This window comes from Myxine glutinosa, chromosome 1, assembly GCF_964187855.1.
Source record: "Myxine glutinosa chromosome 1, kmMyxGlut1.1, whole genome shotgun sequence".
In the NCBI taxonomy this organism is placed as follows: Eukaryota; Metazoa; Chordata; class Myxini; order Myxiniformes; family Myxinidae; genus Myxine; species Myxine glutinosa.
The window spans coordinates 405,445,625-405,473,186 of record NC_136261.1 but is presented as its reverse complement, the minus strand read 5'-3'; the positions used below and the strand labels follow the sequence as shown (position 1 = coordinate 405,473,186).

Here is a 27,562-nt window from a genome sequence, read left to right as displayed (position 1 = left end):
TCGAGTCGGCGGTGAGGCAATTTATTTGGGGACAATCAAGAACAGGAAGGCAAACGTACCCCAATTTACTTCTGCGATTATCCTCTCTGAATGTCCGAGGTTTCGCTCTCAGCTGCAACCGATCTTGTGCTCATCACATCCGCAAGCTGGCCTGAAAATCCCGCCATCATCTGAGAATTCTCTGCCGACTCCGATATGATACCGACTTCTTTCATGGAAGTCCTTGTAGTGTCTTTGTGTTTTATACTTCTCCACCCCCCCCCCCCTTTCCCATGCCTCCTCCCCCCAAGCCCTCTCCCTCCCACAGATCTCCCTGCTCTCAAATTTTGTACTTATGTGCTGCTACCCGCTCTATCTCCCCATTTTGTCTCCCGCTCCCTTTATCATATGCGTTATGTGTCAGTTTGTCTTTTTGTGATCAAAGTTAGCTCTTGCACGAGCCTCGATCTTGTATACAAAAAAAATAAAAATCGTCTGCCTCAATGTCTACTCCGCCCCGTGACGAGCATGTTCATTTGCAAATAGTATTTACCCCACAATGCCGTTGCATAAACGTTGCGAATGTAAGGACGCTCCTCCGTGTGAATTCCACATATCCGATCAAGTCCGATTCTAAACGGGTTTCTGCAGCAAGATCCGATTCATAGTGGATCTTTTCAGCAACGTCCGAACCATGGGGGGATCCTTTCCCCTGAGGTTGATGTGCTTTTTAAAATCCCTTTCGTACCAGAATGTGAACGAACACACTTCGCAAACGAATCGATGCTGTGCCATATGAATACACATGTGCCTCTTCAAGTTTAACAGAGACGAAAATATCTGTGGACAAATCTTGCAACAGTACGGGCGCTGTCCCATGTGAATGCGCATGTGCGCTTTTAACGGCTGTTCACACCAGAAGGCCAGCGAACAAGCTTTGCAACTGTATGGGCACTCTCCCGTGTGAATGCGCCAGCATTTTTGACATGTCAAAGCCCGGTTGAATGCCTTCCAACACTTCACATTGTTGGAACTTCTCCTATGACAATGGATGTGTCGGTTGTACATTGATCGGTAAATGAACGTTTTCCCACACACGTTGCACGTATATAACAGCTTAGATCCTGCTTGGGTTTGTGGGTGTGCCATGTTGGTCGATTTATCCTTTTCAACATCGGAATCCGGTCGATGCCACTCCGAATGCACCCGCAAGTAGGCCTCGGTGGTGAAGCTGCAAGAGCACGAGGGGCAGACATACTTCCCGACGAGACTCTTGCATGTCCCTGTGAAGAAGATGCATGAAAAAAATTAGTAACTCCAAACAGCTGGTCCATTGAATGAATATAAAGCTCAAAGTAGAGCCACAAAGGTTCCCATTTACAAGCATGTGAAGTCAAAAAAGGGTCAAATCGGCATCAAACCGGTATGCAAAAGATTTTCTACAAAAATGTACACCGTTCCGAGAATTCACCCCCTATCAACTGCCATCTGTGGTGTTCCAAGGTGCAGGGAAATCTCTACATTGTGTGTTTACTGTTTAGGTTTGTTGCATTCCATTCATGGGCAGGCTCTTTTGAGAGAATTGCCGCTTGCAAAGCAGTCACGAGAACGAGAATGGAATGGGCATTTTGCATTTGCCTGTCCCAGGAGTTATCAGGTCAGGAATTTAGAATCCTAACATTGCCTAAAATCCTAGCCTGGTGTTGGCTTAGCGGTTAGGGTGCTGGCTTGGGATCCTAGGATCCTGGGTTCGAATCCCGGTCAATCGCTGAATTAATGCCAGAAGGGTTGACTCAGCCTGTCATCCTTCCGAGGTCGGCAAATTGAGTACCAGCTTGCTGGGATGAATGATCATGGTGTGTACCCCAGTTTAGAATAGGTACACCGTATCCCTGCGCATCGTAAGAGCGTGACCAAGGGTTGGCGTCAGGAAGGGCATCCGGCCATAAAAACATTGCCTCAAACAGGGAACCATGATCGTCATGGGGCCTGCAAGGCTAACCCCCGCTCTAGCGGGGAAAATGGCCTTAAAACGATCATTCATATATATTCTTTCAACATTGTTTTTTATGGATATCGCCCCCAGACAAGGCATACAGCCACTCTAGGTAAGGGGCTAAGAGAATGTTGGAAAAAATATGAGGATAAAGCAAAAAAGAAAAATAATAATAATAAATAAAATAAACAAACAAACAAACAAACAAAAACAAATGAAAAATCACTCATAGAGCAACACTTGGCAAAAGAGAACAAAGCAGAATAGCACTCAGTAGAGAATCATTTTGACCTCACAAATAGTTGATTGAATTCAGTTAGCTGATATGAAAATCCAATTAAAATTTCAAGCCAATCGGATGAAAATTGAGGATTTTAGAATTTCGAAAAAAGTGGTTGGTTGACCTTTGGCCTATGTTGACCTTTTGACCTTAAAAATATATAGGATTTTGTCGGACCACAAACTCTACCATTTGGTGAAGTTTAGTGAAGATCGATTTAAAATTGTGACCTGTAGGCAAGTATAAGTGAGCGGACAGACAAACAAACACACACACAAACAAACCGGAGTGATCAACATACTTGGGGAAAAAAAATTGTTTTGCCAAGTCACAAACAAACAAACAATTAAAAAAATTAAATTAAAATTGAATAAAACAAAATAATAAAGAACCTGTCTCAACCACACTCAAGATTGAACTCTCAAACCTGTCTCCTTCCTCCAAATCCTGGTGGCGTCTGGTCAAATCCATTTTTGGTGTTTGTTCCTCCTCCATCCCCTCCCTTAACTCAAATGTCCACACAGTTGACACCACACGTGACAAAGCCGAATGCCTCAACTCTATGTTTGCCTCTAAATATTGTGTCCCAAACCCATCTCTCTCTATTCCCACCTTTCCCAGTCGTACCCAGCTGCTCCTGGACTCTGTGTCCTTCTCTCCTGACAAGGTGGAGAAGTTTTTGTCCAACCTTGACTCTGATTCTGCAAATGGACCAGACGGTATCAGCCCACGGGTCCTAAAATCCTGCTCTGCCGCTCTATCTCACCCTCTCTCTGTTCTTTTTACCCTCTCTTTTGCTCAAGATCATCTGCCAGCATCTTGGAAATCAGCAAACATTACCGCTTTACACAAAAAGGTGCAAAAACAGATCCTTGCAACGACAGACCAATCAGCCTGCTCCCAATTATCAGCAAAGTCATGGAATCCATCATTGCTTCGGATATCAAATCCTTCCTCTTCTCCAATGGCTTGATCTCTGATCATCAATTTGGATTCAGACCACGTCATTCTCCTCTGGACATGTTGCTTCTGCTGTCTCAACAATGGATGGAGGTCCTCAATGCCAAACAGGAAATCAGAGCTGTCTCCCTTGACATATCATGTGCCTTCCATACGGTCTGGCACCCAGCTCTGCTCACCAAACTCTCCTCCTATGGTATCCATGGAAATCTCCACTCATGGCTTGCGGACTTCCTCTCTGGTCATAGGCAACGTGTGGCCCTGAATGGATTTCTCTCATCTCCCCTCCTGTTCTGGCTGGAGTTCCCCAAGGTAGTGTTCTGGGCCCTGTGCTAGTTCTGGTCTTCATCAATGATCTCTCCGACTCTCTGGAAAATCCTCTCCATCTCTTTGCTGATGACTCCACTATCTGCCGCTCCATTCCTCATCCCTCAGATCAGCATTCTGCAGCCTCCTCACTCTCTGCAGACCTGGACAAAATCACAGACTGGTCAAACAAGTGGAACATGTCTTTCAATCCTGACAAATCTCACACTCTTACTATGTCTCTCCGAAAAGACCGACTGGAAAACCCTCCCATCTACTTTCTCAACAATCCTCTCCAAGAAGTTCCGTCGCTCAAACTTTTGGGTCTCACTATCTGCCATGATCTTTCTTGGAAAAACCACATTTCCAAGCTGGCCTCCAAAGCCAGTTGCCGACTGGGCATCCTCCGTCGTGTGAAGTCCTTCCTTGGCATACCTGAGCTCCTCACCACATACAAAGCTTTCATCCGGAGCTCAATGGAATACTGTTCTCCCCTCTGGGCCGGTGCTCCTGCCTCACACCTAGCTCGGCTTCATGCTGTTGAAACCAAAGCTTTCAGAATCATTGGAATCTCCCGCGATGAAGCCAACTCCGAGGGCCTTTCACTCACTCACCGCAGGCAGGTTGGTTGTCTTTCTGTCTTCTACAGACTCCTCTCTGGCCTAGCCCCCCCAGCTCTGTCTGTGCTCTGTCCCCGAAATACTCCTACAGGTCGCACAATATCTGCCAGCAACTCTCTTATGGTGAAATTGTCAAAATCAAGACTCTGTGCTCACCTTCACTCTTTCATTCCTCTTTTCTCCCGCCTCTGGAACAAACTCCCGCACTCTCCTCAATCCCACTCCTCCCTCCAGGTCTTTAAAACAGCTGTTCACCACCATCTCTTATCTTCCCCCTTCCAAAACCTTGATCTTTTCTACCCCCGTTAATTCACCCCAGATCCATTTTTTAAAAATAGCGACTTCTTTCCTGGAGTGTCCATGTGTTTTATACCTCTCCCACCCCCATTCCCCTCCCATGCCTCCTCCCCGCCAAAAAAACGCCACGATAAAGCTAACTTAACATGGATATACACCTCAACACACAACCCCATTGATGGCAATGGCGGGGAAAACCCCGCCCGGGGGAGAAAACCCACTTGGGGAGGGGGGCAAATGAATACGCTACACCTTCATTTTGCAACCCTTAGTCATCCTGTCAAGTTTGTTTGAGATTGGATAAGTAACGACGGAATGTATCACGGTCAAAAAATCATCAGACAGACAGACGCCAGTTTGAGTATTTTAGTGTGATTGTAGTGACACTGTGTGGAGTATTGTGCATGTCATATGAACGCTCTAGTTTAAGTCTTTGATCGGACTCAGGCGGGGTTTGAACCAACGACCTCCCGGACTTAGAGTGGACACTCAAACATTACGCCACAGAGTCCAGAAAAGTGTTTTACTTTCTTTCAAAAAATAATAAAAAACGAAGTTAATTCTATGGATAACATGTATATATGTAAGAGAAAGATCCAAAATGAAGAAGAAGAAACTCTCTAACACACTGTGTTTGCAAATCGTGTCGACTATGTCACCACCTACTTCACCACCTACATCACCGCATGGATGCCACCATAACCCATATTGGCCACCATTGTTACCTCCGCCCCCGAAAGTTTGGGGAGGTTATGTTTTCACCCCTGTCTGTCTGTGAACAGGATATCTCAAAAAGTTATGGAAGATTCAGACTAAACTTGGTGGATAGGTTGGGTGTGAGCGTGACAAAGAAGAATCAAATTTTGCTGAAGATCCGAATAAAGATGCGGATATGAGAATTGTTAAGTGATTCTTCCCCAATGAGTGATAGGGTCAAAAACAATATATTGCACGATATTCCAAAAAGTTGTTCGTTAAGTGACAAGAACAAGCCGATCAGATTTTGGTTCAGGTCCGAATCCAGATCCGGCCAATCAGTGGATACAAAACATAAACTGTTCAGCCTGGTGGAGGAATGCGCTCCACCGAGTGCCCTTCTAGTTACCTCCGCCACCAAATGTGGATGGAGGTTATGTTTTCACCCCTGTCTGTTTGTCTGTCTGTATGTTTGTTTGTGAACAAAATATCTCAAACAGTTGTGGACAGATTTGGACGAAATTTGTCAGAGATGTAGCGAATGTGACAAGAATGAAAGGATTAGATTTGGGTGAAGACCCGGATCCGGCTACTAGAATTTTTCAAGTGATTCTTCACCATTGGGCGATAGGGCCAAAAACGATACGTAGCAGGATATCTCAAAAAGTTATGGATGGATTTGGATGAAACTTGTTGGACAGGTTGTGTGTGTGACGAGGAAGAATCGATCCGATTTTGGTGGAGATCTGAATATGGATTCGGATATGAGAATTATTTAATTCTTAAGCGATTCTTCACCATTGGGCGATAGGACCAAAAACGATACATAGCAGAATATGTCAAAACGTTATGGATGGATTTGGACGAAACCTGTTGGACAGGTTGTATGTCTGACAAGGACGATTCGATTCGATTTTGGTGAAGTTCCGGATCCGGGTCCAGATGGGAGAATTTTTTAAGTGATTCTTCACCTTTGAGTGATACGGCCAACCACGTGGAGGTATGCTCTCCACTGAGTGCCGTTCTAGTTTTGTTATTGCATTGTGGATCCATTCACCAAAATAAAAGGAAAAACAATTCTCATTTTCTGATGTATTTTGTGGACTTGTAACCAATGAAGACAACGAGGATAACAAACCAGAGATAAAAAAAATTGTTCACGTTCAACGCACGCTGGAGGCAACACCGGAAACTAAAGAGGTTCACGACAGGGGTGGTCATCGTCTGCTTCTGAATACCTCATGCCAGTGATGACGATGATGAGCACTCCTTTTTGCATCTCCAGGTGCTTAGGGCTGCCGTAGCAGTTTCTTGGCGATTTGGCACAATCCTGGACGGGTCGCCACTCCGACGCAGGATACTCAAATGGCTTTTTTTTTTTTTGTTTTTTTTTTTGTATACAAGATCGAGGCTCGTGAAAGAGCGAACATTAATCACACAGAAAGACAAACCGACACATAAAACATATAACATCGGGAGCGGTAGACAAGATGGGGAGAGAGGGGGAAGGACACAAACACAACATTTGAGAGCAGGGACCGAGAGACATGGAGACATCGAGAGATCTGAGAGAGGGCGAGGGCTTTGGGGGGGGGGGGGCATGGGAAGGGGGCGGTGGGAGAGGTATAAAACATATGGACACTGCCAGGACTTCCAGGAAAGAAGTTGGAATTTCAAACAAGGTGGATCTGGGGTGAATTAGCGGGGGTAGAAAAGATCAAGGTTTTGGATGGGGGAAGATAAGAGATGGTGGTGAACAGCTGTTTTAAAGACCTGGAGGGAGGAGTGGGATTGAAGGGAGTGAGGGAGTTTGTTCCAGACGCGGGAGAAAAGAGGAATGAAAGAGTGAAGGTGAGCAGAGAGCCGAGATTTCGGCAGTTTAACCATCAGAGGGGAGAGGAGTCGGTAGAAGACAGAAAGACCACCTACCTGCCTGCGGTGAGTGAGTGAAAGGCCCTCAGAGATAGCTTCATCGCGGGAGATTCCAATAATTCTGAAAGCTTTGGTTTCAACAGCGTGAAGCCGAGCTAGGTGTGAGGCAGGAGCACCGGCCCATAGGGGAGAACAGTATTCCATTGAGCTGCGGATGAAAGCCTTGTATGTGGTGAGGAGCTCAGGTGTGCCGAGGAAGGACTTCGCACGACGGAGGATGCCCAGTCGGCGACTGGCTTTGGAGGCCAGCTTGGAAATGTGGTTTTCCCAAGAAAGATCATGGCAGATAGTGAGACCCAAAATCTTGAGCGACAGAACTTCTTGGAGAGGATTGTTGAGAAAGTAGATGGGAGGGTTGTCCAGTCGATCTTTTCGGAGAGACATAGTAAGAGTGTGAGATTTGTCAGGATTGAAAGACATGTTCCACTTGTTTGACCAGTCTGTGATTTTGTCCAGGTCTTCAGAGAGTGAGGAGGCAGCAGACTGCCGATCTGAGGGAAGAGGAATGGAGCGGCAGAGAGTGGAGTCATCAGCAAAGAGATAGAGAGGATTTTCGAGAGAGTCAGAGAGATCATTGATGAAGACCAGAAAAAGCACGGGGCCCAGAACACTGCCTTGGGGAACTCCAGCCTGAACAGGAAGAGGAGATGAGAGAAACCCATTCAGGGCCACACGTTGACGACGACTAGAGAGGAAGTCCGCCAGCCATGCGTGGAGATTTCCATGGATACCAAAGGAGGAGAGTTTGGTGAGCAGAGCGGAGTGCCAGACCGTGTCGAAGGCACATGATATGTCGAGGGAGACAGCTCTAATTTCCTGTTTGGCATTGAGGACCTCCATCCATTGTTGAGACAGCAGAAGCAGCATGTCCAGAGTAGAGTGACCTGGTCTGAAACCAAATTGATGATCAGAGATCAAGCCATTGGAGAAGAGGAAAGATTTCATATCCGAAGCAATGATGGATTCCATGACTTTGCTGATAATTGGGAGAAGGCTGATTGGTCTGTAGTTGCTAGGATCTGTTTTTGCACCTTTTTTGTGCAAAGCGGTGATGTTGGCTGATTTCCAAGCAGATGGCAGTTGACCTTGAGCAAAAGAGAGGGTGAAGAGAACAGAGAGAGGGTGAGATAGAGCAGCAGAGCAGGATTTTAGGACCCGTGGGCTGATGCCGTCGGGTCCAGTTGCAGAATCAGAGTCGAGGGTTGACAGAAACTTTTCCACCTTGTCAGGAGGAAAGGACACGGAGTCCAGGAGCAGCAGGGTACGATTGGGTATGGTGGGTACAGAGAGGGATGGGTTTGGGACACAAGATTTAGAGGCAAACACAGAGTTGAGGCATTCAGCTTTTTCACGTGCGGAGTCAGCTGTGTAGCCGTTTGAGGTAAGGGAGGGGATGGAGGGGGAACAAACACCAGAAACAGATTTGACCAGACGCCACCAGGATTTGGAAGAGGGAGACAGATAAGAGAGTTCGGTCTTGAGAACGGAGAGATATTGTTTCCTGGCTCTCCTGAGGGTGGACACACACTTGTTTCGGGCTTTGTGAAAGGAAATGAGATTTCCTTCCGTTGGATTTGCTTTCCAGGAGACGAAGGCAAGTTGTTTCTGGGCAACAGCCTCACCACAAGATTCCGTGTACCATGGACGGGAGGAAGGGTATGACAACTGAAGACGAGATGGGATAAATCTGTGCATGAGAGAGAGCAATTTACTTTGGAAGAATTCCCAGGATGAGTTGATGTCAGAGGTGGTAGAGATGGGAGACCAGTCCAGATGATTGATGGCTGCTTGAAGACCGTGCCAGTTGGCCTGAGTGAAATGCCAGACTCGTCGACGCTGAGCAGGCTCCCTGAGGATGGTCAGAGAGATGTCCACTTTAACAAGGACATGATCAGATGATCCGATCGGAGCAGAAGAAGAGCAGCAGACATTTTCAGGGAAGTTAGTCATAACCAAGTCCAGAAGAGAAGATGTTCCGTTGACTGAGATCCGGGTCGGGAAATTGACAGATTGTGTCAGTCCCAGTGAGTCGCAGAAGTCCTTTGCTGAGGAGCCATGGCTGGTGAGAGAGGTACCCACACCCAGCCAACTGGCATGATGACAGTTGAAATCACCACATATGAGGAAGAGAGAGTTGGGATGAGTAGATAGAAGTTGGTCCATATCATCAGACAGCGAGAGGTAGATGGAGTCATCACTGTTTGGTGGACGGTACAACACACATATGAACAAGAGGTGGGAGCGAAGGGGAAGCCGTAGCCAGAGGTATTCCTGGGGGTGAGGTGGAGAGAGTGCAGTGCAGGGCGAGTGAGGAAGAGAGTTTTTGATAAAGATAGCAACCCCGCCTCCAGGACGAGGCTCAGGTCTATCATACCGGAGGAGAGAGTAGCCCGGGAGAGATACTATGGAATCAGAGACATCATAAAGGAGGAAAGTTTCTGTGAAGCAGATCACGTCTGGTTTGACAGAAGCAACCTGTATGGAGAGATCAGTTAAGTTTGAACGAAGGCCCCGGATGTTTGAGGTCCATACCGTTAATGAAGAGGAAGGGGGAGCATCAGATACAGAACAGGGGGGAGGAGGGGTAGGGTAAGATGTGGAAGAGGTGGAAGAGGTAGGGAGAGCTGTTGAAGGTGTGTCAGAGATTTCAGAATAGCTCGGAGAAAGGGAAGGATGGGGCGGACAAAAGGTTTGATGGTGATTGGGTGAGCCACAATGAGGTGTTATTTGAGGAGGGGGGAGAGCGAGGCAGAAGGTTGGGGGAGATGGAGGTGAGAGTTTGAAGGGGGAAGAAGCGGGGAGGACGCTTTGAGGAGGGGGAGTGAGAGGGGGGAAATTGAGAAGCAATGAGGGTGGGGAGATTTGAAGGGGAGGGGTGAGGGGGGAGTTTGGGAGGGAAGGGACAAGGGGAGGGATTTGAAAGGGATGGGATATGGGGGAGATTTGGAGGGGAGGGGTGAGGCAGGAGTCTAGGAGGGGAGGGGCGAGGGGGCGTCTTGGCGGGGAGGGGTGAGGGGGTAGTTTAGGAGGGAGGGGGCAAGGGGGGAGATTTGAAAGGGATGGGTGATGGGGAAGATTTGGAGGGGAGGGGTGATGGGGAAGATTTGGAGGGGAGGGGTTATGGGGAAGATTTGGAGGGGAGGGGTGAGATTGGATTTTTGAAAGTGTACGATTTATGGGAAACGAACATTTATTGCAAAATGAGTTTCTTGTGACCTTCGAGTTAAAAATACGTTTAAGGACGCTGGATGGAGGATGGAGTGCAGGAGAGTTTAGGGAATGTAGAAAAAAGGCACTATAGGAGATGGATATTTTTTTTGGGATGAATTGATTTGGTGAGCAAGTCGAAAGCAGCCTTTTAAAGAAGAAGAAGAAAAAGGTGTTATAAAATATGACGGAATACATAACTTGAGGGGAAAGTGTAAACATTGAAGGTTAATGAGTGAAAACTATCTGGGGAAATGGGGGAGAAACACGTGGTCGAAGAACGAACGAACGAATAAGAATGAATAAACGAATGAGAACAGAGAAGGAAATGTTTTTTGTTGTTTTTTTTTTGAGTTGAGATTTACACAAGGAAGTAGGCTATGGGTGAAAAGACTGGGAATACAGAGAACGAAAATTATTGGATCACAAACGACGGACCGCTGAGAGAAAAACAAAGCCTCAAGGTTGTACAGTGCACACTGTACAAGGCCTCAAGACACGACACGAATTAACACGATTTTCAATACAGGTATGAAAGATTTGCACCGAAAAATCTTCGTCGGGACACAATATACGTACAACACCATAAATAAATACAGTTTTAACGAAAATACAAATGGGAACAATCACTTAACTTCGATTTCAAATCGTTCGCGACGCGGCAAAGGCCTTGCTCGCGACACGGCAAACAGACGATCAATTTATGAAAGATAAACACCGAGAAACAACCAAAGTTGCACACAATAACTTCACACACCGAAAGATAAATACAGTTTCGACAAAATACAATTGTGAACAGACTTAACTTCGAAAAACGTGGAGACCGTGTGGAGCTTCGAAAATCACTCCCACCGTCTCCGAGATCTCAATTCATTGAGATCTCATTCATCCTCGTAAGCTTGTACTCATTTGGCCGACCTCGTAGACGCAAACCCGGTTCCCCGAGAGCCGAGTAATCATTCCCCGGCAAAAATATAGGGTAACTCCTCGGCTCTCGGGGAGAAAGATGTCCCCAGGGTGTGTAGATGCGATGACAAAGGAGAAGGGTACTGATCGCATGCGCGATAAGCAGTGTCCCCGAGAGGTGGGGACAATGTGTGAATGCAGTGTTTGTGAAAACTGGAGAGATGCCGATACCATTAGGATGGAACTATGGAAAGGAAACGAGACTTGAAGTACTGGGCCAAGGTTAACCCTGGACTAAACTTGTCAAAACCCGATTACGTCATGGACTCCCCACAATAATGACAATTCACAGGACTCACCATCCTCCTGGTCCCTTCCATCAGACCCAAACGAATCCTCTTCTTTGATCTTGATGCTCAGGACTCCAACATGTCCTACGGTCAGGTCCATATAAGTCTGCATAATCGGCCCCCCAGTAGGCCTCAATGCAAGACCCACAATAGGCCCCAGTGCAGGCTCCCCAGTCGGCCCCAGTGCAGGCCCCACAGTCGACCTCAGTGCAGGCACCACAGTAGGCCCCAGTGCAGGCCCCCCAGTCGGCCTCCGTGCAGGCCCCACATTCGGCCTCAGTGCAGGCCCCACATTCGGCCTCAGTGCAGGCCCCCCAGTCGGCCCCAATGCAGGCACCACAGTAGGCCCCAATGCAGGCCCCCCAGTCATCCTCAGTGCAGGCCCCCCAGTCGGCCTCAGTGCAGGCCCCCCAGTCGGCCTCAGTGCAGGCCCCCCAGTCGGCCTCAGTGCAGGCCCCCCAGTCGGCCTCAGTGCAGGCCCCCCAGTCAGCCTCAGTGCAGGCCCCTCAGTCCTCAGTGCAGCCCCCCCAGTCGGCCTCATTGCAGGCCCCCCAGTCGGCCTCAGTGCAGGCCCCCCAGTCGGCCTCAGTGCAGGCCCCCCAGTCAGCCTCAGTGCAGGCCCCCCAGTCAGCCTCAGTGCAGGGCCCCCAGTCGGCCTCAGTGCAGGTTCCCCAGTCGGCTGCAATGCAGGCCCCCCAGTCGGCTGCAATGCAGGCCCCACAGTCATCCTCAGTGCAGGCCTCCCAGTCAGCCTCAGTGCAGGCCCCGCAGTCGGCCTCAGTGCAGGTTCCCCAGTCGGCCGCAATGCAGGCCCCCCAGTCGGCTGCAATGCAGGCCCCACAGTCGGCCTCAGTGCAGGCCCCCCAGTCGGCCTCAGTGCAGGCCCCCCAGTCGGCCTCAGTGCAGGTTCCCCAGTCGGCCTCAGTGCAGGTTCCCCAGTCGGCTGCAATGCAGGCCCCCCAGTCGGCTGCAATGCAGGCCCCACAGTCATCCTCAGTGCAGGCCTCCCAGTCAGCCTCAGTGCAGGCCCCGCAGTCGGCCTCAGTGCAGGTTCCCCAGTCGGCCGCAATGCAGGCCCCCCAGTCGGCTGCAATGCAGGCCCCCCAGTCGGCCTCAGTGCAGGCCCCCCAGTCGGCCTCAGTGCAGGCCCCCCAGTCGGCCTCAGTGCAGGCCCCCCAGTCGGCCTCAGTGCAGGTTCCCCAGTCGGCCGCAATGCAGGACCCCCAGTCGGCTGCAATGCAGGCCCCACAGTCGGCCTCAGTGCAGGCCCCCCAGTCGGCCTCAGTGCAGGCCCCCCAGTCGGCCTCAGTGCAGGCCCCCCAGTCGGCCTCAGTGCAGGTTCCCCAGTCGGCCGCAATGCAGGACCCCCAGTCGGCTGCAATGCAGGCCCCACAGTCGGCCTCAGTGCAGGCCCCCCAGTCGGCCTCAGTGCAGGCCCCCCAGTCGGCCTCAGTGCAGGTTCCCCAGTCGGCCGCAATGCAGGACCCCCAGTCGGCCTCAGTGCAGGCCCCCCAGTCGGCCTCAGTGCAGGCCTCCCAGTTGGCCCCAATGCAGGCACCACAGAAGGCCCCAATGCAGGCCCCACAGTCGGCACCAAAACAGGCCCAATAGTCGGCCCCAATGCAGGCACAACAGTAGGCCCCAATGCAGGCCCCACAGTCCACCCCAAAGTCAGCCTCAGTGCAGGCCCCCCAGTCAGCCCCAATGCAGGTCCCACAGTCGGCCCCAATGCAGGCCCCCCAGTCGGCCGCAATGAAGGCCCGCCAGTCGGCCGCAATGAAGGCCCCCCATTCGGCCCCAATGCAGGCCCCTCAGTCGGCCCCAATGCAGGCCCCACAATCGGTCCCAATGCAGACCCCACAGTCGGCCCCAATGCAGGTCCCCCAGTCAGCCCCAATGTAGGCCCTACAGTAGGCTCCAATGCATGCCGGCCCCCAGTCGGCCCCACTGCAGGCTCCAATGTGGGCCCCACAGTCTGAACCAACGCAGCCCTCACTGTGGGCCATAATGCAGGCCACCCAAACGGCCCCAATGCAGGCCCCACGGTAGGCCCCAATGAAGGCCCTACAGTCGATTCCAACACAGGTCCCACAGTAGACCCAAATGTAGGCCCCAATGCAGCCCCCCCAATAGGCTCCAAAGCAGACCTCTGAGTAGGCCCCAATGCAGGCCCAACAGGGGCACTAGGCCTTAATATTGTCTGCACAGTCGACCTCAATGCAGGCCCCAGAGTCTCCTCAGCGTAATTTCCATGTCCATCCACGACGGTCCGTTCCGATCCTCTCCCCGCTTGGCACGTCTCCATGAAATGGTACAGCTTGGCATACATGGGGTAGTTGAACTTTCGTGTGACCAATAAACACAGTCGATCCCTCACCGGAGCGGGCTTGGCTCGGGCACAGAGAGCTCCGAAGATCTCGATCCCCAGACCCGTAACCACGGCTCGGAGAGACTCCTCCGACAAAGCCTGGATCTCCAGCCAGGACAGGCTGGACCCGAGGTCACGAAGAGCTGTCGTCTGGTCCATTGTCTGTGAAAAACGCACGTCCAGTGAGTAATAAATAAATGAAAAATCACTCAAAGAGCGACACTTGGCAAAACAACAAAGCAGAATGTGTTACGGATTCATCACTTCCGTTGTTGTGGTTTTCATCCACTGTAAACATTTTTTATTCCATGTACTATTATTGTTATCATTTGGGGGAAATAGAGATTACTATTTTCAAAAGGTAAAAAAGTTAATGTTTTAAATAAAACCGGAACCAGACGACGACGAAGAGGAAGAAAAGGCGGCGCGAGTGAGTCGGACAAGAAGCCGAGCTGCTTCGAGGTCTGGAGCAAACGATTGGCGAACGAGGGTCACGAGTGAACTTTGGGTTTCCCGTGAAAGGGATTCCTGCGACAGAGTGGTTATCGCTGTGACAGATTAACCTGCGTGTCAGGTTTTGCGGTTGATTCTGAAGAGAATCGTTGGAGTGCCGTTACGCCACGAGAACGGGCCGTCGGCCATTTTGACTCGCGCGCTTTGCGCATCGCTCAAGGTTTTTCACTTTGTTTCAACCATTTTCACCGCATTCAGACGTTAATCTGGTGTGCGTGTGTCACGTGACTTTTGAGTGGGAAATCTGTGGTTCGCCGATTTGGAGCCGTGGAACGTCCATACCCGAGGGTGTGATTTCCCAGTCGCCTTGGGGGCACATTTGCGCAGCTTTGGCAGCGGGCGTGACTGTCAACCGAACGGGATTCTGGTCTCGACTGGACATCGTTCTGATGATCGCTGGAGCGGATCGACTTTGGCTTGATGCCGGAATAGAATTGGGGAATGTTCTTCGTTTCGCTCACTGGGAGCACAGTGAGTTATATTGTACAAACCTGATGGTACCATCATAGGAAATATATATTGGTTGTACAATTGATTACTATTGTTGTTGTACTGTTATTCTTGTGTGATCTTAATACAATATTTGTTTGTTGGTAACAATTGGTGTGCCGTGGAGCCGTGGAACCGTGGAGCCGTGGAGCCAAAGTGGAAGACGCAGAAAACATGCTATGATATGATATTTCGCTCACATCTTCACCATTGATCTTTGACATACAGAATAACACATCTTTCTGCCGTGACTCCTCTCGGGGCTCGGAGGTACACCGTGACCGGGGTTTGGGGAGGAGCACGTAACAATTGGCACTCAGTAGAGCATCCTTTTGACCTAAAAAATAACAAGCGTTACGCCTCGGTCCCCCGTTGGGGAAGTGATGTGAGTTGACAAAGTGGAAGACGCAGAAAACATGCTATGATATGATATTTCGCTCACAAGGTTCAGACATACATGGAGGCGGCCATCTTGGATTTTGACGTGGCGACCCAATTTTCAATAGCGTTCTTCCTTATGCCTAGATACACCCACACACCAGATTAGAAGTTGGTACTTCGCTTATTTTTCAAGATATTCCGCTCACAAGGTTCAGACATACATGGCGGCGGCCATCTTGGATTTTGACGTGGCGACCCAATTTTCAATAGCGTTCTTCCTTATGCCTAGATACACCCACACACCAGATTAGAAGTTGGTACTTCGCTTATTTTTCAAGATATTCCGCTCACAAGGTTCAGACATACATGGCGGCGGCCATCTTGGATTTTGACGTAGCGACCCAATTTTCAATAGCGTTCTTCCTTGTGCCTAGATACACCCAAACACCAGATTAGAAGTTGGTACTTCACTTATTTTTCCAAGATATTTCGCTCACAAGGTTCAGACATACATGGCATCAGACATACATGGCGGCGGCCATCTTGGATTTTGACGTGGGTTGCACCCACACACCAAATTCGAATGCGGTCCTTCGCTTACGCACGCACGCCCGCACGCACACACGGACGGACGGACACACGGACGGACACATGGACGGAGGGGAAACCATAGTCCCCCTTTCGCTCCGCTGTACGACGGGGGACAATTAGTGGTTGAACTCAGTGACCTGATATGCAAATCGTCTTCAAAGTTTAAGTTAATCTGATGAAAATTGACAATTTTAGAAATTTGGCCTATGTTGACCTTTTGGCCTATGTTGACCTAAAAAATAGTTGGTGGTTGGTTCCAGTAAGCTGATATACAAATCCTATTCAGATTTCAAGTCAATCGGATGAAAATTGAGGATTTTAGGAATCTGCCGATTATGCAGACTTATATTTGAAAAAATACCTATGTTGACCTTATGACCTGTGTTGATCTCAAAAATAGTTGGTGGTTGAATTCAGTCAGCCGATATGTAAATCCTATTCAAATTTCAAGTCAATCGGATGAAAATTGAGGATTTTAGAAATTTGGAAAAAAGTGGTTGACCTTTGGTCTATGTTGACCTTTTGACCATTTGACGTCAAAAATATATAGGATTTTGTCGGAGCACGAACTCTCCCATTTGGTGAAGATTCGTGAAGATCTGTTTAAAATTGTGTCCTGCAGGCAAGTATAAATGAGCGGACAGACAAAAACACAAACCAACAAACAAACACACAAATGGAAACTCACTCATCGAGTGACACTTAGCAAAACAGAACAAAGCAGAATGCCACTCAGTTGAGCATCCTTTTGACCTCACAAATAATTGGTGGTTGAATTCAGTGAACTGATATGTAAATCCCATTCAAATTTCAAGTGAATCGGATGGAAATTGAGGATTTTAGAAATTTGAAATTGTTGTTCACCTTTTGGCCTATGTTGATCTCAAAAATAGTTGGTGGTTGAATTCAGTTAACCAATATGTATATCCTATTCAAATTTCAAGTCAATCGGATAAAAATTGAGGATTTTAGAAATTTGAAATTGTTGTTGACCTTTTGGCCTATGTTGATCTCAAAAATAGTTGGTGGTTGAATTCAGTTAACCAATATGTATATCCTATTCAAATTTCAAGTCAATCGGATGAAAATTGAGGATTTTAGAAATTTGAAATGGTTGTTGACCTTTGGCCTATGTTGACCTATTGACCTTTTGACCCCAAAAATATATAGGATTTTGTCGGACCACGAACTCTAGCATTTGGTAAAGTTTCGTGAAGATCGGTTTAAAATTGTGACCTGTCGGCAAGTATGTGAACGGACAGACAAACACACACACAAACAAACACACAAACCGGAGTGAGCAACACACTTGTCAAAAAAAAAAAAAATGGCCAAGCAACAAATCACACATGTCTTGACCGTCTTTATGCCTCTGTTGACGAAGTCGACAAACGCATTATGTTTTCAGGTTGTCCGTCTGTCCGTCCGTGATAACTTGAGATAACGTGATACCTTTTGTCTGTGATAACGTCCGTCCATGTTAACTTGAGAATGGCGAAAGGGATCTTCGTCAAACTTGGTGCAGGTATATATAATGAGGTAAAGATGAACTGATTAGATTTTGGGGTCAGGAGGTCAATGGTCAGGTTCGGTAAAAATCCTGTTACCATGATAACTTGTGAACCAGTGATGGGATTCTGACCAAATTTGGCACAATTGTGTCTAATAATGTATGGATGAACTGATTCGATTTTGGGGTCAAGAGGTCAAAGGTCAAAGTCTGTTATAGGTCTATAACTTGAGAACGGCTGAAGTGATCTCATTTAAACTTGGTACAGGTATGTATAGTGATGCAATGATTAACTCCTTAGATTTTGGGGTCAAGAAGTCAAAGGTCAAAGTCTGTTATCGGTCTATAACTTGAGAACGGCTGAAGTGATCTAATTTAAACTTGGTACAGGTATGTATAGTGATGTAATGATCAACTGATTCGATTTTGGGGTCAAGAGGACAAAGGTCAAATTCTGTAATGGGTCTATAACTTGAGAACGGCTGAAGTGATCTAATTTAAACTTGGTACAGGTATGTATGGTGATGAAATTATTAACTGATTCGATTTTGTGGTCAAGAGGTCAAAGGTCAAAGTCTGTAATGGGTCTATAACTTGAGAACAGCTGAATGGATTTAAAACAAACTTAGTACAATTATTGTAATGATGTAATAATGTGGGCGGAGGCATATCGGTCGACGTCGTGACGTTGAAGAGTGCCGTTCTTGTTTTATAAAGAAAATGTTTCCGGAGAGTAACTGCAGCAAAGATAATTTAAAGACAAGATAGCTCAACCTGATGAAATTCAGTTTGGATTCTCGATCATTTTTGAAAAAAAACAATTCAGTTTCTCAGTTCAACGACTAATTTTCTCGGGGGAGGGGGGGGGGGAAGGGGGGCGGGGAAAGTTATTGTCGGCGGGGGCAGGGGAGGAGCCACAGACAGCACGACCGATATATATATATATATATATACTGTATATGCATATGTAATAATAATAATAATACATTTATTTTATATAGCGCTTTTCAAGAAGCCCAAAGACGCTTTGACAGAGTACAAAAAACAAGTGCAAAAAGACAAAAATCAATAGTTAAATAATCAGAGCAAAAGGAAGGAGAAGGAGAAGAGATAGTCAGGGGTTAAATGCTGTGGGTTAAATGTTGAATGCAGTGTTGAACAGGTGGGTCTTGAGTGATGTTTTGAATGTGGTGAGTGAGGAGGAGTCTCTGATGGTGTGAGGTAGTGAGTTCCAGAGGGTGGGAGCAGCGATGGAGAAGGCCCTGTCCCCCCAGGATCTGAATTTGGTCCGGATGGGCGGGGGGGGGGGGGGGGGGGGTCAGGAGGTTGGTACCAGCAGAGTGGAGGTTGCGGGTGGGAGTGTGTCTGGAGAGGAGGTCAGTCAGGTAGGATGGGGCCAGGTTATGGAGGGCTTTGTAGGTTAAGAGGAGGATTTTGTACTGGATTCTCTGGGAGATGGGGAGCCAGTGAAGCTTGTAAAGGACGGGGGTGATGTGGTCACGGGTCCGGGAATGGGTGAGTAGACGGGCAGCGGAGTTCTGAATGTATTGGAGTTTATTGGTGATTTTTGAGGGTGAACCATAGAGGAGGCTGTTGCAGTAGTCCAGACGGGAGGTGATGAAGGCGTGGATGAGGGTTTCTGCAGCCGTGGAGGAGAGGGATGGACGGAGACGGGCGATGTTTTTCAGGTGAAAGAAGGCTGTCTTTGTGATGTGTTTAGTGTATTTGTCGAAGGAGAGGGTTTGGTCAAAGATGATGCCAAGATTCCGGATGTGAGGGGAGGTGGATACTGGGAAACCGTCGATGTTGAGGGCAAAGTTATGGGTGGATTTGGTGAACGTTTTTGGGCCAATGATGATTATTTCAGATTTATCACAGTTAAGCTTGAGGAAGTTAATTTGAAGCCAGGATTTTATTTCAGTGATGCAGTTTGTCAGGATAGAGTGGGTGTCGGTGGAGACGGACTTGGTGGAGATGAAAAGCTGGATGTCATCGGCGAAGCAGTGGAATTGGAGACCATGACGGCGGATTAAGTGACCGAGGGGGGACAGGTAAAGGATGAAGAGGAGGGGGCCAAGAACTGAACAATTCTTCCCATTTTTCTGAAGAAAATAAATAAATAATGATTTTGTACTTACAAAGCAGGAAATTCGATGAGTCACGAGTGGAGCAAACATATTGTGTGAGGAAAGCGAGCGATAAACAGGCTGCACCACATGGTATGGACCGTCCGTTGTTTACTGGCACGAAGACAATGCTGAGAAAAATGGTCACACCCAATTGGTCAGTGGTGTGACCAATCGACGAGAGAAAAAGGTGACATCACACCCAATTAGTCATTGCCGCAACCAATCGATGAGTGAGCAAAGGCGACGTTTCACCAAATTGGTCATTGCCGCGACCAATCGACGACTGAGAAAAAGGTGACGTCACACCAAATTTGTCATTGCCGCAACCAATCGATGAGTGAGCAAAGGCGACGTTACACCTGATTGGTCAGTGCCGCAACCAATCGACGGTGGAGAAAAAGGTGACGTCACACCGTCACAACAGAACTAGTCCACAACTTTGAGATATCCTGCTCACAGACAAACAACCAGGGGTGAAAAGGTAACCGCCCACCTTCGTGACGTGGCGGATAAGTTTATCAAGAAGAGTCCGCAATGACGACGACGACGACGAACCATCCTCGGAATCTCTTCCCTCATCTTCAGGTACAACGGAGCCATTTTTCTGCAGGATTTCAGGGGATCCTGGAACAGGTCCTCCCGTCTCCTCGACGTCTTCTCCACGTCTGTTCATGACGGTCCGTCCCGATCGTCTCCCCGCACAGCACGACTCCACGTACCGACAGAGCTCGACGTACATGGTAATGTAATGGTGAACTTTCGTGCTGACAATGAACAGAGTCGATCCCTCACCTGGGCAGGTTCGGCTCAGGCAGATAGAGCTCCAAAGATCTCGATCCCCATCTCCGTAAACACGGGCGGGAGAGACTCCTCCGATAAACCTTGGAACTTCAGCCATGGCGGAACGAGACACTACGAGCTCTCGCAGAGTCCATTGTTCCTCCGCAATCCGCGCCGAAACATTCAAAGGAAAATAAATAAATAAACCTCATATTCAAAAAATAAATAAATAAACCTTATATACAAAAAATAAATAAATACCGAGTGTCAAAAAAAAAGAAGTTCCCTGACCGGGAATCGAACCCGGGCCGCGGCGGTGAGAGCGCCGAATCCTAACCACGAGACCACCAGGGAGACTGACCGCCATGAACAACGTTTCTGCCCATTTATTTTAATATAACAATTTTTGAATTTTATTATCATTTTTTATGAATTTATGTAATCTGGTGTTGGTGCGGCGTGGACATGATGGGCCGAATCTCCTGCGTGAAATCCCCTTGTTGTTTTCAATAATTGGGTCCGTTAAATCACAACAACACGTGTTTTCAAAAGCAAATAACGAGCGCTTGCCGAGCGAGCCGTTAGTTATCAACGGTTTCGAGTGGAGTGCATAAGCCGCATGGCGAGTGCTCCACCAATAAACGAGGTAACTCCAATCAGCTTGTGGAGTGGCTTAAGCACTCGAACAAGCACTTCATGGATGAGATCTCGTTTTACTCCCGTCAATGAGCGATGTTGGTACACACGCAAGCAAACACACTGAACAGCCGGAACGTGTGCTGAAAAGGATAATGACGGCACCTTATTATTTATTTATTTTGCGTGTACAAGATCGAGGCTCGTGAAACAGCAAACATTGATTACAGAAAGAAAAAAAAAGGACACACAAAACATACAATAAAGGGAGCGGGAGACAGGAGAAAGGGAAGCATACAAGTGCAACATTTGAGAGCAGGGACATCAGGAGATCTATGGGAGGGAGAGAGCTTGGGGGGAGGAGACATGGGAAGGGGGGTGGGGGTGGGATAGGTATAAAACACATGGACACTGCGAGGACTACCAGGAAAGAAGTCGGCATTTCAAAAAAGCGGATCTAGAGTGAATTAACGGGGGTAGAAAAGATCAAGGTTTTGGATGGGAGAAGATAAAAGATGGTGGCGAACAGTTGTTTTGAAGACCTGGAGGGACGATTGGGATTGAAGAGGGTGAAGGAGTTTGTTTCAGAGGCGGGAGTAAAAAGGAATGAAGGAGTGAAGGTGAATAGAGAGTCTTCATTTTGGCAATTTTACCAGAAGAGGGTTGCTGGCAGATCTTGTGCAACCTGCAGGAATATTTGGGGGGCAGAGCACGGATAGAGCTGAGGGAGCTAGGCCGGATAGGAGCCGGTAGAAGACAGAAAGACCACCGACCTGCCTGTGGTGAGTGAGTGAAAGGCCCTCATAATCAGCTTCATCATGGGAGATTCCAATGATTCTGAAAGCTTTGGTTTCAACAGCGTGAAGTCGAGCTAGGTGTGAGGCAGGAGCACCGGCCCAGAGGGGAGAGCAGTATTCCATTGAACTGCAGATGAAAGCCTTGTATGTGGTGAGGAGCTCAGGTGTGCCAAGGAAGGACTTTGCACGACGGAGGATGCCCAGTCGGCGAATGGCTTTGGAGGCCAGCCTGGAAATGTGGTTTTCCTAGGAAAGATCATGGCAGATAGTGAGACCCAAAAGCCTGAGTGACGGAACTTCCAGGAGAGGATTGTTCAGAAAGTAGATGGGAGGGTTGTCCAGTCGGCCTTTTCAGAGAGGCAAAGTAAGTGTGAGATTTGTCAGGATTGAAAGGCACGTTCCACTTGTTTGACCAGTTTGTATTTTGTCCAGGTCGGCAGAAAGTGAGGAGGCTGCAGACTGCCGATCTGAGGGATGAGGAATGGAGCGACAGAGAGTAGAGTCATCAGCAAAGAGATAGAGAGGATTTTCCAGAGTTGAAGAGATCATTGATGAAGATCAGAAAAAGCACAGGGCCCAGAACACTGCCTTGGGGAACTCCAGCCTGAACAGGAAGGGGAGATGAGAGAAATCCATTCAGGGCCACACGTTGACTATGCCAAGAGAGGAAGTCCGCAAGCCATGCGTTGAGATTTCCATGGATACCACAGGAGGAGAGTTTGGTGAGCAGAGCGGGGTGCCAGACCGTATCGAAGGCACGTGATATGTCAAGGGAGACAGCTATAATTTCCTGTTTGACATTGAGGACCTCCATCCATTGTTGAGACAGCAGAAGCAGCATGTCCAGAGTAGAATGACAGGGTCTGAATCCAAATTGATGATCAGAGGTCAAGCCATTGGAGAAGAGGAAGGATTTGATATCCGAAGCAATGATGGATTCCATGACTTTGCTGATAATTGGGAGCAGGCTGATTGGGCTGCAGTTGCAAGGATCTGTTTTTACACCTCTTTTGTGTAAAGTGCTAATGTTGGCTGATTTCCAAAATGATGGTAGATGACCTTGAGCAAAAGAAAGGGTGAAGAGAATAGAGAGAGGGTGTGAAAGAACGGCAGAGCAGGATTTTAGGACCCGTGAGGTGATGCTGTCTGGTCCAGTTGAGGATTCAGAGTCGAGGATTGACAGAAACTTCTCCACCTTGTCAGGAGAGAAGGACACAGAGTCCAAGAGCAGCTGGGTTCCACTGGGTAAGGCGGGTACAGAGAGAGATGGGTTTGGGACACAATAAATTGAGGCAAACACAGAGTTGAGGCATTCGGCTTTGTCACGTGCAGCGTCAACTGTGTTGCCCTTTGAGGTAAGGGAGGGGATGGAGGGGGAACAAACACATGAAACATATTTGACCTGACGCCACCAGGATTTGGAGGAAGGAGACAGGTTTGAGAGTTCAGTCTTGAGAGCAGAGAGATATTGTTTCCTGTCTCTCCTGAGGGTAGACACACACTTGTTCAGAGCTTGTTGGAAGGACATGAGATTGCCTTCAGTTGGATTAGCCTTCCAAGAGGCAAAATTCAAGTTGTTTCAGGGCAACTGCCTCACCACAAGATTCAGTGTACCATGGACGGGAGGAAGGGTGTGACAACTGAGGACGAGATGGGATAAATCTGTGCATGAGAGAGAGCAGTTTACTTTGGAAGAATTCCCAGGAAGAGTTGATGTCAGAGGAAGTGGAGATGGGAGACCAGTCTTGATGATTGATGGCTGCTTGAAGACCGTGCCAGTCGGCCTGAGTGAAATGCCACACTCGTCGATGCTGAGGAGGCTCTCTGAGAATGGCCAGAGAGATGTCCACTTTAACAAGCAAATGATCAGAAGAACCAATTGGAGCAGAAGAAGAACGGCAGACATTTGCAGGGAAGTTTGTCATAATCAAGTCTAGAAGCGAAGATGCTCCGTTGACTGAGATCCGGGTCGGGAACTTGACAGATTGTGTCAGTCCCAGTTGGTCACAGAAGTCCTTTTCTGAGGAGCCATGGCTGGTGAGAGAGGTACCCACACCCAGCCAGCTGGCATGATGACAGTTGAAGTCGCCACATATGAGGAAGAGAGAGTTGGGATGAGTGGATAGAAGTTGGTCCATATTGTCGGACAGGGAGATGTAAATGGAGTCATCACTGTTTGGAGGACGGTACAGAACACACATGAACAAAAGGTGGGTGCGGAGGAGAAGCCGCAGCCAGAGGTACTCCTGGGGGTTGGGTAGAGAGAGGGCAGTGCAAGGAGAGTGAGGAAGAGAGTTTTTGATAAAGAAAGCAACCCCACCTCCAGGACGAGGCTCAGGTCTATCATACCAGAGGAGGGAGTAACCAGGAAGAGATATTAAGGAATCACAGACATCTTGAAGGAGGAAAGTTTATGTTAAGCAGATTACGTCTGGTTTGTCAGAAGCAACCTGTATGGAGAGATCAATCAGGTTTGAGCGAAGGCCCCGGATGTTTGAGATCCATACCGTTGAGGAAGAGGGAGGGGGAGCATCGGGTGCAGGACAGGGGAGGGGAAGGGTAGGGTAAGATGAGGGGTGAGAGGGGGTGGTAGGGAGAGCTGTTGATAGTGTGTCACAGATTGCAGAAGAGTTAGGAGAAAGGGAAGGATGAGGAGGACAAAAGGTTTGATGGTGATGGGATGAGGCACAATAATAATAATAATAATTAATAATGCATTTATTTTATATAGCGCTTTTCAGGAAGCCCAAAGACGCTTTGACAGAGTGCAAAACATAATGCATAGCAAAACATAAAACCAATTGCAAAAAAAGAAGAATCAGACAACAATGAGGTGTTTTTTGATGTGGGGGGGGGGGGGGGGCAGAGCAAAGTAGAAGGTTGGAAGAGGTGGAGGTATGAGATAGAAAGGAGATGCAGTGAGGAGGAGCGAGCTTTGAGGAGGAGGGGGGGGAGAATTATAGAAAGACTAGCCGAAACCCGTGGAACATCCACGGAAGGGAGGATGTGGTGTCTGGATAGAGTGTACCATTATGGATGGCATAGGGGATTTGCTTGTCCGAGTAAGAGTTAGGAAGAAAGATGAGAATGAAGAGTGCGTATATGAACAACATTTTTCAATACAGATGGATACGGATGTAGTGGTGGAAGTTCAACTTTACCATTGTGGCAGCCGTTTTATGCTTCCTTCGGGAAACGAAGAGCTGCACAGTACTCACAAACATTGTCCATTGTTCCAGAAAAGAATTGTCCTACCTGAGGAAACATTTGACGGCCGAGGAATCGACTGTTTGAGCGGTGTGGTTGATCCATGGCAGTAGACGCTTCATTGCCATGTTCAGGGGCTTTGGCAGTGGAGTGGTGTGGTTGATCCATGGCAGTAGAGGCTTCATTGCAGTGTTCACGGGCTTTGGCAGTGCAGCGTTCAGACCGTCTTTGATGCTTGATCCTGAGGTTCCTTCCCCTGCCTTCTAGCTGTCTCTTTCGCGGCATCTGAAAAGTATTTTTTATGAGACTCCATATGGTGTGGGTTGGATTTGTGTGAACAAAATCAAGAAAAAGGCGACACTTTGGAGAATCCAACTTACACTGTGTATAAAGTGTCACCTCCTGACTTTGTATTTTATATTGTTAGAGACAAAACAAACACTAAATAACATAGCCACATACCAAAAACGTGTATTTTCAATTTTCACTTGTGCAAAAATGCTACTCACAATTACATCGCCTGTGCGTCGGCCTGTGATTGAGCCAGAGAGTTGGCCTGTGAGTCAACTTCCTTTCCAATGTCTGCAAGAATTGAAATACTGATTGTGAATGTGTAAAATTATATGAAAGAAGAACATGCATATCAATAGACGATGCCATCGAAAAGGAGAGCAGCTGTCAATAGAAAAGGATGTCTGACTTGTCAATTTGACATTATTGCACAGGAAATGACAAACAAAGAAACAGTTCATTTCCATCGGGTAATATTACGATGAGAGATCAGCCGATACCTTTATTATGTCCATGAGCATCCATGGCACTTCGAAAAAAAAACGTGGCATCAGCCAGCCGCAGCCAACTATCACGTACCGTCTCGAAGTCAATGCCATCCTTTTATCTCTTCGTATACAACTCACTGATTTCTACCTTAGGCCAGATTTTAAAAAAGAGTTGGTGATCGTCCTTTTTTCTCAAAAGTTCGGGTAGGGAGGGAGCTTTTTTTTTGTTTGTTTGTTTTTTTCCCCCTACTTTCCATTGAGTTTTGTTGACATGGAAAAATATGAAATAAAGACTCCTTTCTCCTCAAAATGATTTAATTTCTTCATTCATCTCACAGATTTACAGACATTGCCCAAATCTCTATGAAACACAGTGTTTGTGTGATTTTGGATGATGTTGAACGTCCTAGCTGAGCTTGGTAGTGAAAGGGCAAGACACCTGTACACGTATATCCACCATGACATCGGAAAAACAGATAAACACCATGCCCTTGGCACCTTGAAACTATTGAGCATGTTGAACAAGCATTCTGCCACGCTTTGGTACTGGCTTTGCAGTACAAATGTTACATTGAGGGTATTGCCCTGCCTTTTCGACCAAATTCTCCTCAGTACCACAGTGGATGCAGAGCATTTCATAGCCAGCAGAGTCGTACGCTAGTTCTATAGGGGAAGCACAGTTCAGATTGGCACGAACATAAAGATCAGCGAGTCTGGTATCCTGTTCAGGATCGTCATCACCATTGTTGTTGATCTCCGTGAACACACTTCCACAGCTGTAGAGAATGGTGGCCATAGCAGCACGAATCAATAGATTTCAGCGGGAAAAATCTCACACAATAGCCGCCATGAATGGCTAACGTAAAATGGGTGAAGTTGCCCGAGGCACTTGGACTTGCGACGCTCCGCGCAGCATGCCTGCGCAGCACGCGCCGCGCAGCATGCGGTGCAGAACGGCGCCAAATTTGACTGTGAAAAGATCGTTTTTTAATGATTTTTTTCAAAATAAAAAATAAAAAAAGTTTCGGGTCGGGTGTGTTTCGTACGGTCGGGCGGGGACGATCACCAACTCTTTTTTTAAATCTGGCCTTATCGTGAACAGGGTAAGTAAAGCCTACTTTGATAATCATGAACGGTGGCAGATGCAGGAGTTGGTGAAACGAAAGGGGGGGGGGCTGATCATGACCTACCCTACGCCACATGGCCTACGCCATTTGTTGAGATCATGGCCACAACGGGAACACAACAACTGGATAGGTAGGGCCTAGGCCTACGCATACTTTTCGTCACTCGGCGAAGTACACTTTGTTTTAAGCTTTCAGAAGCTGAAGCCTTGGTATTTATTGCTTTATATGATACTGATGGGCTGCTGATCGGTTTCACTTCGTTGTAATCACAGTATATGGAAGAAATTATGGTAAACCCACCTGATGAGGTTAGCGTACACCGCGATCGACACCTGCACAAATGCATGCTCTGGATTGTCCACTCAGTGGACGGCTTGCTCTTGCTGTCGCCTTCGACTGTCCAATCAGCGGACGGCTTGCTGTCGCCTTTGACTGTCCACTCAGTGGACGGCTTGCTATCGCCTTCGACTGTCCAATCAGCGGACGGCTTGCTTCGCCTTCACCCAGAAGACGCTAATAAAATGGAGTCGTAAGATGGCGTCGTATCGGCAGTTAATCGGATGCTTTTGGGCCCCAACGTCGGCTAACTCAGATTTTTCGAGTATAGTCAGGTTCACTATGTTTTTTCGTTCAAAATTTTGGTAGATTAGCAAAACTATACATTTTTGAAATATTCAGAGCATGAGGAATCCAAAAATTAATGTTTACATTTGCGTAGACACCTTT

The 27,562-nt window shown here is 47.8% G+C and overlaps 1 protein-coding gene and 1 non-coding gene across 3 annotated transcripts; both read right to left on the bottom strand.

Moving 5' to 3' along the window:
* Positions 1–27,265, bottom strand: LOC137412931 (uncharacterized). Of its 2 annotated transcripts, XM_078770439.1 has the most exons (5): positions 27,137–27,265; positions 25,440–25,512; positions 24,979–25,215; positions 11,539–14,059; positions 1–1,262 (listed from the first exon to the last, which is right to left on the bottom strand). In XM_078770439.1, the coding sequence occupies exons 3-5, from the start codon at positions 25,213–25,215 to the stop codon at positions 613–615; spliced, it is 3,408 nt and encodes a 1,135-aa protein (XP_078626565.1). In that variant the 5' UTR covers positions 25,440–25,512; positions 27,137–27,265; the 3' UTR covers positions 1–612. The 2 variants fall into 2 exon arrangements, with proteins under 2 accessions (XP_078626565.1, XP_078626566.1); XM_078770440.1 differs by lacking the exon at positions 25,440–25,512 and having other exon boundaries at positions 27,137–27,210.
* Positions 20,573–20,644, bottom strand: TRNAG-CCC (transfer RNA glycine (anticodon CCC)). Its single transcript has one exon. It is a non-coding gene; the product is annotated as a tRNA-Glu (tRNA).
* Positions 27,266–27,562: the final 297 nt, after the last annotated feature.

Excerpts from the sequence above, each read along its gene's own strand:
- LOC137412931 (XM_078770439.1), bottom strand. The coding sequence starts at position 25,215 with ATGCCGCGAAAGAGACAGCTAGAAGGCAGGGGAAGGAACCTCAGGATC. Across the intron at positions 14,060-24,978 it reads GCCGTCAAATGTTTCCTCAG|ACAATGGACCAGACGACAGC; the intron begins GTAGGACAATTC and ends CGTTTTTCACAG. Across the intron at positions 1,263-11,538 it reads TGGAAGGGACCAGGAGGATG|GGACATGCAAGAGTCTCGTC; the intron begins GTGAGTCCTGTG and ends TCTTCTTCACAG.